The sequence below is a fragment of the Callorhinus ursinus genome, unplaced genomic scaffold (assembly GCF_003265705.2).
Source record: "Callorhinus ursinus isolate GAN/ISIS: 27379988/994484 unplaced genomic scaffold, GSC_fseal_2.0 scaffold20, whole genome shotgun sequence".
Lineage (NCBI taxonomy): Eukaryota > Metazoa > Chordata > Mammalia > Carnivora > Otariidae > Callorhinus > Callorhinus ursinus.
Window position 1 is genome coordinate 32,482,358 of NW_027397082.1, and position 12,406 is coordinate 32,494,763.

The 12,406-nt window shown below is 49.7% G+C and overlaps 1 protein-coding gene across 1 annotated transcript in view; it reads left to right on the forward strand.

The window, feature by feature from the left end:
- Window positions 1-4,442: 4,442 nt before the first annotated feature.
- Window positions 4,443-12,406, forward strand: part of ARHGAP22 (Rho GTPase activating protein 22) — a 165,806-nt gene continuing 157,842 nt past the window's right edge. The window contains exon 1 of the mRNA XM_025880520.2: window positions 4,443-4,578. Within this exon, the coding sequence (XP_025736305.1) occupies window positions 4,527-4,578 (52 nt within the window). The 5' untranslated portion in view covers window positions 4,443-4,526. The remainder of the gene's footprint in view (window positions 4,579-12,406) is intronic.

A 12,406-nucleotide genomic window follows, 5' to 3' on the forward strand; every position in this document is an offset into this window, starting at 1 on the left:
GAGTGCTGGTGCCCGCCAGGGGGCGCTCCGCACCAAGTCGAACTCCTCGCGGCCTTCCGCCGGCCAGCCTGCCGCAGCCCCTCCTGGCAGAGGTTAGCCTGGCAGGGCAAGACTTTCTCAGGCGGGGCAGCCGCAGGCTCTTAGCAGGCCAAGGACGGCCATCAACGCATCGTCCCCAGAGGCACCGAGGAGCCAAGGAGCCTGCATCTGAGTGATGATGTTGGGCCTGGACAGCTTCTTCCTGGTCCTGCCCGCCTCCCCTGCTCACATGGGGGACCAGGGGGGCAGGGCCACGGCGACGGCCACGGGGTGAGCAGAGGGGGCAGGGAGGCCAAGCGCTTCCTCCAGGCGGTGTCGGAGGAAGGATCCCAGGCAGGCTCTGAGCGGCGGAGACGGCGGTGTCCGGCCCCGGGTCCCAGGTGAGCAGACCCCAGCGGGCAGCACCCACGCAGCTTTCCTGGGCGTCCGCCTGCCCGGGCCCGGATGCCCGCCAGGTGGTGGGTGCTCGTTGGCACGGCTCCCGTGCAGGGGCAGCCCGAGGCTGCGGGGGATGAATGAGGGGCCACGGGATGAACACGTGCTGGGGCCAGTGCAGGACGGCGGGACCGTCCGGAGCCCTAGAAGGATGCGGTGGCCGTAAGCCCCGAGCACCGTGGGTTTGAATGCCCCACTTCCACCCCGTTAAACTGTGGTGGGGTGACCCACGAGTCCACTGTAGTATTCACTTCTGTGTACTGTCATGTTAATGTATCTGCTCCACAGCTGGGCCTACTGAGTGCTGGTTGTCATTATTAATAATGCCTGTGGGGGCGCCTGGGTGTCTCAGTTAAGTGACTGCCTTCAGCTCAGGTCATGATCCCGGAGTCGCAGGATCGAGTCCCACATCGGGCTCCCAGCTCAGCAGGGAGTCTGCTTCTCCCTCTAACCCTACCCCCTCTTGGGCTCTCTCTCTCTCACTCTCTCTCTCTCTCAAATAAATAAGTAAAATCTTAAAAAAAAAAAATAATGCCCGTGGGTTGGCGGATGCCGGGTGCAGGGCATACCGGCCTGAGTCCAGCACGGCCTGGTGCTCCCAGCACCCTCTCCCGCGGTGAGCCAGTTGGCTGTGTGGCCGGTGCCAAATAAGCTGCTCCTGGCTGAGTCATCCCTCAGCCCCCCAGGACTGCCTTGCAGGGTGCTGCTAGGCACCAGGAGCGCTGCCCCCACTCTGCTGAGCTTACCTGGGATGTGGCTTGCCCTTGAACACTGCTGCCAAGAAAGATGGCTGAGGGTAAGGGGAGGGCTAGGCTGGGTGCTTGGAGAGCAGTTCTGTCTCCTCTGCTCCTGAGGTTCCTCCCACTCTCCCTGCGGCCAACAAGCAAGGCCCACCATATCTGTCCTTCCACCCCTGTTTTCCCCAAAGCAGAATCCCATGCCCCAGAGCCTTGTCATCCTCACTGCAGGCTGAGGTCTGCGAAGGCCCCTCCTCTAACCAGAGCCTTCCTGGTACAATCACACTCCCCACACCCCCACACACATGCACTCCCCCCATGATGTAAATGGGGGCCAGTGAGGGACAGAGACCTGCCCAGGGCATATGGCACAGCCAGGACAGGGGCCCAGCACACTGGTTCCCAGGGAGGCCTCTTTGCTCTGTGATAGCAGGGCTGACATCTGGCCAGGAGGCAGGTAGGGGCTGAGAACAAAAGTAAGAATGATCATGTCCAAGGGGAAGAACTGACATTTTACACACACACACACACACACACACACACACACACACACACACACACACACACACACACACACACACACACACACACACACATACACACACACACACACACACACATACACACACACATACACACATACACACACACACACATACACACACACACACACACACATACATACACACACACACGGGGTCAGTCTCATCTGTCTTATCCTTACAGCAGTCTGCAGTGGGCACTGTATTTGGAGCCGGCTCCCCACATTGGTCAAAGGGCTGTGGCATCTATTCCAGCATCTACCTCTTTCCTATACCAGCCCAGTGCCCCCAGCTCCTGGGATGATACCAGGTTGGTTTAGCCAATACGTACATCTCATTCCCCAGCCGTCTGGACTGCTTCAAGGATGGATTTGGTTGCCCAATCAAAGCCACAAGGCAAGAGGTATTTGGGAAGGTAGGGAAGGGAAGCTTCCCAGCATTTCTGAGAGAAACACCAAAAGATATGTTCTCTTCCTGTTAGACATGAAGGAGAAAATATTAGCTCCCAAAGCTTGGCATCCAGCATTTTTTAATAATTAGGAATCCTTGGTGTGAATGAAACAGATACCCAGGAAGCAAACAGGGGAAATTGAGGGTGGGAGGGAACCAGACTTGGTTGACATTATCAACTGCTGGATCCAGCCATGCCTGAGGTTCATATTATGAGGCCTTTCCCACTAAAGGAGCCAATAAATCCCCCCTTGTGTTTGAAGCCAATTTCAATTGTCCTTTATGTTTCCAGCAACTGAAAGTTTCTTACCTGATTATCTTATTTTCACCAAAGATAAAATCGATACTCAGAAGGTATAAACACCAGGTTGCCAGTTAAAATAAGAATAGTCCATTAAATCTGAATTTCAGACCAACAATGAATACCTTTATAGCAGATACTATGTGCCATGCAATATTTGGAACACATTTACACTAAAAACATAACTGGGCATTCTGTATTTTTATTTGCTAAATCTGGTAGCCCTATTCCAGTAGCTTGTCCAGATTCACACTACTAGAAAAAGGAAAAACCTGGACACAGACCAGAGTTTTCAATTCTAAAGCCCCTATTACACCAGGTCATAGGAAGGGCTTCTTCCTGTCACTTTTCATTCCCCTCGGCCACCCTCCCAGTCCTGTGTGCTTGGAGAATACAAAGAGATGTCACGCTGGGTCCCTAAGGGTCTCCAAGTCTGTCCCAGCTCCAGAGTTCTCTGCTGGCCACTCTGCTGCTCTAGCCCCTGGGCTGGGCTGCACGCTGGCCTCTGGTCTGGGGCCCTGCTGCTCTCTCCAAGCAGTGTGGCTTCTTTGGCTGCCTGCTGTCCCAGGTCACTCCCCGGAGGCTCCACCTGGCGATTCCTCTGTACTGGCCCTGTGCTTCCCCTAGAGAGGCCGGTGGCTGGAACTGTCCACAGAAGGCCAAGGCTGGTGCATGATGACACCGCCCCATGCGGTCTAGGACAGTGCTGTCCAGTCCAGCAGCCCACAGCCCCGCTTCCACTTCATGTGGCCGTGACAGCCTGAGTCCCTGCTCTCCCGCAGCCTGTGGGGGGAAGGGATCTGCCCACACTGAGTGCTGGCCATGCTTGTGTTATCTGGGTGGCGGGGATTGGTTCTGCGATCACAAACACGCTACATGGGCGGTACTGCAGAGACAGGGGAGCAGAGGAGACGAGAAGGGGGGTAGGAAGAACATTCTGGGGGCTGTCCTCCCAGGGGATGCTCCTGGCCTCTGTAAACTCCCTATGTATTTAAATGGGACAGCACCGCCCCCTGGGAACTGCCTTTCCCTGAGATTGCCAGGACCACGACATCAGGGGCGCCCGGGTGGCTCAGTCGTTAAGCGTCTGCCTTTGGCTCAGGTCAGGACCCCAGGGTCCTGGGATCGAGCCCTGCATCTGGTTCCCTGCTTGGCGGGGAGCCTGCTTCTCCCTCTCCCTCTCCCCCACTTGTGTTCCCTCTCTCGCTGTGTCTCTCTGTCAAAAAAAAAAAAAAAAAAAAAAAAAAGACCACGATGTCAATGACACGGATGGCTGCCTAAACGTCACTTGGCAGTTTCCCAATCGGGATTTTCTTTCCGATTTCCCACACGTGGAAATGATGCAGGGATGGCGCTGAATTTTCCAGCAATGGAACAAAAAACCTTATCGTTAGCAGCCAGAGTACCAGGCTGAGGGTCTGCTGCTGGCTGCTGTGGGGGCTACGTCTCTCCGTGAGGATGTGGGGACCATGTCCTCGGTCTCCTCCCTAGCAGGACTGGGGCCCGCACCAGCTGGGAACCATAGACAGCATCCCGGCAGTCTCTGCACGCTTGCAGGTCATTGTCTGTAGCCACTTTCTAGACTGTGTGGGAAACACAGCTCCTTCTGAATCCAGGTCAGCTGATGGACAGGACCAAGCAGAGCATCTGACATGTGAAGGGCTTTGCTATTTTGCAGCCTTCCTTGTCTTGTTGATGCCCTGCTCGCCCGGAGGGGCAGTTGTCATTATTGTTCCCATTTAACAGATGAGGAACTGATATCCAGCGGTCCGGTGACTTGCCCAAGGCCATTCCAAGATCCCTGGGCCCACTTGTATTTAAGGGACTAATTCCTCACAGCAAGGCTTCTTGTTTGAAATCCAAGAAAACACCAGATAAAGGGCATTCTAAATATATTTCCTTTCTATAGATGCTGATCTCCTGTTACTGGAAAACAGGAATTAGCTTGTCTGCTTGAGGATGTGGTTGGTTCCTTATAAAAAGGATACACAAGAAATTTGCACATAGTCTGCCAGCTTCATTATGCTGCCGACAGCTTCCAGCAAAAGAAGAACATTTGCAGCCAGATATTTCGGTAAGAATTTTATTTTATTCTATCTGGAGTATGATTACCTTTGCTCTTGGCTTCTGGCTTGAGAGATGGGGTCACTCGAGGAGCTGTCTTGGTCCTGTGGGCTGGAAGCATTAAGGGGCATCATCTGTGGTCAAGGCCTGGGCACTGGCTGATGGTGCCCACAGACCTCACCCCTGAACTTGGGAGCTGTTCTGTGTCTGCCTGAAACACAGAGCCTTCAACATGACCGTGATCGTTGGAGGGATTTGAGTGCAGTGACTCAGGGCTCTGATGACATTCAGAGTCTGGAAGGACCACCATGCCCAGCACTGTGGGGACAAGAGGCAGGTCCTTCACGGGGAAGAAGGTACATCCTACAGCTGCCCTGTATCCTGCTTGGAAGCAATCCAGCCAGGCAGTTGGTTCAGTAGCCCCCAGTAAAGTGCCAGGAGGTAACTGAGGCACAGTGAGACACCCCTCAGGGTGGGTCACGTGCAGGTGCCATGTGGGTGGTTGTGCAGCTGCTTGGGGGGACGGGGAGCACACAGATGCTGGCTGGGTGGTTGCGCTGTGGTGTTTCATGTTCTTTGGACCTGGACACTTCCCGAAGATGATTGAAATCCCAGATACCAGAGGAAGAAACGCAGACAGTGGTCTTTAATCTAGCTCTACATTAGAATCATGAAGGAGCTTTTAAAAATCCCCAGATATTTTTAAATACTTGGAGATTGGTCTGGAGTGGGTTCCAGACATCGGCATATTTTTCGGTTCCCAGGTGAACCTCATGTGTGGGCAGGGCCCGGAACCACCCGACTGAGGCTGGGGAGCCTTCAGATGGCACACAGCAGCCCGTGCTGGGGTCTGAGTGGGTATGTGTAGGGATGAGGAGTCAAGCTCTGTGTTCACAAAGCCAGGTCGCCTGGATCTGACACTGGGCTGGAGATGTGCTATGGGACACCGCTCATAATGTGTCATCTCCTGGATTTCCCTTTCTGCAGTAGGGATGGGGAGCAGCTGAAATTAGCCTTTAATTCTGTTTACTTCCAATGCATTAGGGGTCTGTAAAAGCTCCAGATATTTTCCCCTCAGTTGGGTTTATAGTATCATCTGATTTGAAAGGAAACGTCACTTGCTTTTGTGGAAGCTTCTGGCCACCAGATTTTCATGGTATACAGATACCCATCCGCCCCCACCCCCCTCCCCCCCCCTCCCCCTTCCTGGCTTCAGAGTACCGATGCTAATTCTTTAAGGAAAAGACAAATGAGGTATTGCATGAGATACCTGAATTTAAAGAAGTTGGTTGAATTAAATTTTTAAGGGCAGTGAAATTCACATAACCCAATCAACCATTTTTAAAGCGAGCCATTAATTCAGCGGTGATTCGTACATTCATGATGTTGTTCAACCATCACGTCTCTCTAGTCCCAAAGCATGTTCACCATCCCAAAAGAAAACCCCATACCCACTGAGCAGTGGCTCCCCACCTCCCCCAGCCCTGGCACCCAACGATCTGCTTTCTGTCCCTAAGACATATCTATTCTGGATATTTCATATAAATGGAACCACACAGCATGTGTCCTTTTATGTCTGGCATCTTTGGCTTCGAGTGACATGTTAGAGATTGATCACATGGTAGCGTGCTTCAGTACTTCATTCCTTTAGACTTAATTAATTTTAAAATCATTATCTGACCACAAACAGCTTGGCAGCTTTATAAAAAAGGATCAGCCATGCTGTTCTGTAGAAGGCTTCTGAAAATAGGAAAGTTGGCTAGCAGAGGGGAAGCAGTTTCTCCTCATCCTTGGTCTCTCTGGGTCGGCCATTCTGTCTCTCTTCCTCTCCCGATTTCTCTCTTTCTCTCTGTCAGTCTGTCTGTCTCTCTCTCTCTGACTTTCCTCTTCTCTCGACTCTCTCACCATAGATTCCGGAGGAGGTCATTTGGGAACGTGAGCTTGCTTTTAATGGCTATTTCCAGGGAATTGGGGCAAATGGGAGATTCTTTGGGGTTAAACTGTGATACTGTGCTTCATTTCTTCACTCTGCCCAGAGTTTTCTTGAGTCAAGGACCTGCCATGTAGCAGGAAGCCAGAAGCAAGCCAGCACTTTGGTCTCTTATTTGGGGAGACCTGGCTAAAACTCTCACCCAGCCATGGGCACCACCACTTGTAAGCTTTTCCTGTGGCACGATCCTGCCCGTTCGGACCAGCTGCAGCCTCTTTGCTCACCAGCTTCCCACGCTGCTGCCCACTGGCCTACCCAGTTCTCTCCCAAAGACTTGTGGCTTCTCCCAATTAGCTGACCCTCCTGGGTACTTCCCACCATGAGTAGCCACTACAAGTCTGAATCATGTTGGGCAGGAAGATGGTAACCTCTGCCCATACTGGGCCAAAGAGTCCCGAAGGAAGGCGAAAGCAGCTCTGAGTCCAGTCATCCCTTGAGGACCCCAGCTTCTTGGCCCACAAGCTAACCTTCAAGACCAAGGAAAGGGGGCTGCTTGGACTGGGCATCCTCCATCACACCCCACCCTGGTGTCCTCCAACTCTGGCTTTGCTCACTTGGTCTTTCTCTGGAACATCTCCTCTCCCCTCCCTGCTGTGGATGGCAGGGACATGAGGAAACTGCAGGGACCCAGGTGGGGAGGAGAGAGTGTGGGTGAATAGGAGACTCAGAGACAGGGGAACTGAAATCATAGGAAGGGAAGTAGTAGGTGGTACAGGAGAGGTAGGTTGATGCCATGTTGAGAAACTTGGACTCTTTTTCATGGGCAGTAGGGAGCTATTGAAAGTTGTAAGTGTAGGACTGATTGGATCAGATTTATAGGATACCTGAAACTTAAAATATTATATGTCAACTACACTTCCAATTTAGAAAGAAAGAAAAATAGATCAGATCTGTGGTTACTGGAAGTGGGGCAGGGGGAAAGGGAATTGGAGGAAAGTGGTCAAAGTGTACAAATGTCCAGTTATAAACAAGTCCCGTAGAGGAGTAGCGCGTATAACACGGCAACTCTACTAACACTGCTGTATGATATATTCAGAAGTTAAGAGAGGAGATCCTAGGAGTTATCATCACAAGGGAAAATGCATTTTTTTCTTTTTCTCTTTTTTTTGTACCTACTTGAGATGGTAACTAAATTTATTGTGGTCATCATTTCACAATAGATGTAAATCAAATTATATGCTGTATTCCTTAAACTTAGAGAGTGCTGGATGTCAATTATATCCTAATAAAGCTGGGGGGCGGGGAAGAATTGTTTATAGGAAGAATGATGTGGCCAAAGTATGTGAAGTCAGCTGTCACCTAGATTCTTACAAAGACCTCCTTACTGGTCTTCCTGATGCTACCTCTGGCCCATCCATTTCCTCCCGATATTGCAGCTGGAACAAGGCTCTTAAAGCCTAAACCTGATGAGAAGTGGCACTCACTCAGCACATCCCAGTGGATTCCCATGTCTGTCCTCCAGCTGACTCACCATTACCCATCACACCATCTTCTGTGACCCCCACTTGCTGAACACCAGCAACATGGCTTCCTCGCTCTTCCTCAGATGCCCCAGGTCTTTGCATGTGCTCTGCCCTCTCTCCGGAGTACCCTTCCCCCCAGACATCCACACGGCTCACAACTGACCTCCCTCAGACCTTTACCATCTTCTTTTAAGGCTTTCCCTGACCACCTGTCTGTGTCCCAGTAGGATAGGTCATGCAGTAACTGAGTCATGGGTCACCTGTCCATCATAGTGACTCAAACACCCAGGCTGATGAAATAATCATGTCCCGTGGTACTGGCGGCCAGGCCATGGGGTCAAGAGAGAGACTGAGCTCTAGAAAGGTCTCAGGTAAGCAATGCAATCCTCAGTCTGGGAGTCCCACAGGTCACACTCATTGCCAGCTCATTGTCCAACTACCCATAAGGAGTCCAGGAAGTGTCATCCTACCATGTGCCTAGAAGGGGGGAATTGGAAGTATTTGGCAAATGCCACGAATGACTGGACTATTTGCAACCCACTCTGACATTCCTACCCTTCTTCCCTGCCTTATTTTTCTTCACATCATTTATTATTATCTCATATGTGTATGTATGAATTTATTTTTTAAAGATTTATTTATTTATTTTAGAGAGAGAGAAAGAGAGTGAGCACAGGGGGAGGGGCAGAGGGAGAGGGAGAGAAAAACTTAAGCAGACTCTGTACTGAGTGGAGAGCCTGACCTCGGGCTCATTCTCATGACTCCGAGGTCACGACCTGAGCCGAAACCAAGAGATGGACGGACGCTTAACCAACTCTGCCACCCAGGAGCACCTCATATGTGTATGTACTTACTTTACATACTTTACTTGAAATGTAAAATTCACCCATTCTAAGAGTACAATTCACCCATTCTAAGTGTACAATTCCATGATTTTTAGTATATTTGTAGAGTTGTACAACTATCACCATAATCCAATTTTAAGACATTTCTGTCACCCAAAAAAATTCCCTGGTGCACGTTTGCAATTAATCCCTACTCCCACTCCAGGCCAAGGAAACCATTGATTTGCATTTTGTCTTTATAAATTTGCCTTTTCTAGACATTTTATGGAAATGGAATCATATATTATGTAGTATTTTGCATCAGGATTCCTTCACTTAGCATAGTTTTTGAGGTTCATTCATGGTCTTGTATATATCAGTGGTTTGTTCCTTTTTAGCTGAATGGTACTTTAATTGTACAGATGTACATTTTGTTTACCAACTCACTAGTTGGTTTATTGTTTTATGGCCTAGCATATGACTATCCTGAAGAATGTTCCATATGTACATGAAAATAATGTATATTCTACACCCATTATAAGGAGTGTCCTATAGATAGCAATTAGGTCAGATTGGTTGATCCTGTTGCTCGGGCCTTCTATGTCATTGCTGATGCTCTGTCTAGTTATTCTAGCAATTATTGAGATGGATATGAAATCTCTAACTCTTATTATTCAGTTATCTGCTATCCATTTTTGCCTCATGTATTTTGAGGCTCTCTTGCGTGTGTGTATATTTGTAATTGTTACCACTGCCTCCTGGCCTTGATTGGGCAACCAATCCATCCCTGCCCCTGTCTCTCGTTTCCCCTCACCCCTCACACCACACTGACTCACGGTGAGGAGGAAAAGCAGGTATGTTAGTTTGCTCTAGCTGTCACAATAAAGTGTCACAGGCTGAGTGGCTTAAACAACAGAAATTTATTTTCTCCTAGTTTTGTAGGCTAGAAGTCTGAGGTCAAGATGTTGGCAAGGTTAGCTTCTTCTGAGACCTCTCACCTTAGCTTGCAGATAGCATCTTCTCCCTGTGTCTCTACGTGTCTTCCTCTGTGTGTGTCTGTGTCCCAATTTCTTCTTCTAACCAGTTATGTTGGACTAGGACCTAATGACTTCATTTTAACTTAATTACCTCTTTAAAGACCCTACCTCCAAATACAGTCACATTGTGAGGTGCCGGGGGTTAGAATTTGAATATATGGCTTTGAGGGGGGATACACCCATAACATCAGGAAGGAGCCCTCTTGTTTTCGTGGGCTCCGAGTTGGCAGCCCTGAGGCGTCTGTGCCCCAGGAACAAAGAGGCTGGGGAGAGGCTCGGCAGAGCCCCTAGTGAATGTCTAGACAGAAGCTCTGCCAACACACTGCCCACTGGGGAGCCAAGCGGAAGCCACACTTACCCACCCCCAGGGACTGAACCAAGGAGGGGCTGAGTCAGAGGGTTTCCTTAGGGAGCCATTTCTTACGATGATTTCTGTTCCTGCACATCTGGGAGAAGTGATTTGACCCTGAGGATGATTGCAAATAACAAACCACAGAGAGGGCTCACAGCCCTTCTGTGCTCCGCAGCTCCTCCTCCCCTGCAGTCTCATTTAATGCTGCCCCTGCTTCCTGGGGGCAGAGCAGCTCCCCCTGTCCGGGAGATAAGGAAGCTGAGACTTGGGGAGTACTTTTTGACTCCTGAGGGCACCCAGCCAATGAGTGGCAGAGGCAGGACTCAACCCAGATCTGAGCTGACCCATCTCTAGTGCTCATTCACAGCTGAAACTCTGCCTTTAGGGACATTGACCACACCCTTGGCCACAGCCATCAAATCCCCCACCTGAATCTAAAACATGCCCATCCAGCTCCCCCACAGTAGGACTGGGTTCTCTCAGTGCAAACTGGCTTCTCTCAACAAGTTAGAAGGCTGTCAGTGCCAGCCAGAGACCCCAGAAATAAGGAAAGAAGGAAGAAGCATCCTGGTGACCTGGGAGGAAAGTGAAGATGAACATGGGAACATAGATGCCCATGGCCTTGACCTTCAGATAGCTGCCCTAAATGCCATCTCAGAGTCAGGGCATCCTGAAGACCAGTTCTGCCCAGTGTTCTGTTAAGCAGTGGCCCTCCCCCCTCTATCCAGACCTCTGCTCCCTCCTGCTCTTTGTCCCATGTTGTGATCCAACTCCTGTTACCTTACCAGTGCACAGGGAAAGTCAACACTCCCACCTTACTGCTGACATCATTTTCCCAATTCTGAAAAGATAAGGCTAGTCTTTGGAGTAAGCCAGGTCTAGATGTAGATCCTAGGCCCACCACTTACTCTGTGAGCTTATTCAGGTTACATAATCTCTCCATTTGAGTTCCTCACTATAAAAGGGAGATCATGAGAGGTCATATCACAGAAACTTTATAAGGATTACATATCTAATAAAAAAAACAGAGTGTTTAAGGGAGGGCACAGAGTAATTCTTGAATGAATAAGAATTTCTGTCCAGACAAACCATTGGATTCTACTATTAATCTTTGGCTCTGAGCTGTTGCCTTTGACAATTTTTTTGAAAAGAAAGTGGAATGATCAATTTGTGCCTGATGGAGACTCTGTGTAGGGGCATAGGGACCCTCTCCTTGGAACCAGGCACCCTGTCTTATTTCTCCAGTGTTCAGGGAGTGCTAACTCAATACCAGTCAACTGAGGGTCCCAGAGAAAGTCAGACTGTCATAGAGATGAAAGCTAGCTGGGACCATCAAAGGTGGCCACACCTGGGTAGTTCACTCAAGGGTTCTCTAACGAAGGGTTGATAGTTCATTTAGTCACTCAGTACACAATCGTTATGCCAGGCACTGTTCCAGGCACTGGAGATACAGCAGGTAACAAAACTGATAAAAATGCCCACTTCCTGGAGCTCGTTCATCACTTGTTACAATCTAATGTGAGATCTAAAGGAAGCTGTTCTTTGAAGTCTTCCATGTAGATCATGGGCCTCTGGGAGGTGAATCAGGATCTTCTAGGGACAGGAAGGTGGGAGGTACAGTAGGAGTTGTTTGAAAAAGAATAGTCATTCTGTAGCAGCTATAAAATTTGACATGGAAAAAGCTTGGAAATTGTCATTTCCACCCATACAACAAGGAAAAATGTAAATGAACTTCAAATCAATGACTTTTCTTAGACTCATCAGAAAATAGAGGTCCCAGGGCAAACCACCACCACAAATCTGGAGACATTGGGGAATTTAGAAAATAAAGCCAAGATCAGTTTACCTGAAACAGAAGCCGCTGGAATCATGATCTGGTATGAACACTGAAATGCTAAATTTGACTCCCTGCTGGAGGCGGGCTCTAGATTAGCTTGAGAGTGAGAAACTCCTGAGGGCCCAGAATCAGCCAGTGGGCGGGACACACTTTCGTGGGCTTTACCTCCAGGAATGCCACCAGATTCTCAAGATGAAGAATCAAGAAAAATCCCTGTATGCTTTGGACAAGGGGAAGGGAAAAGTAACCATTGGGAAAGATGACCAGAATGTTCTCCATAACAAAGGCCTGCCCTCCAAGTAAAACCACTTACCAGAGCCATAGTGACCTGGTGG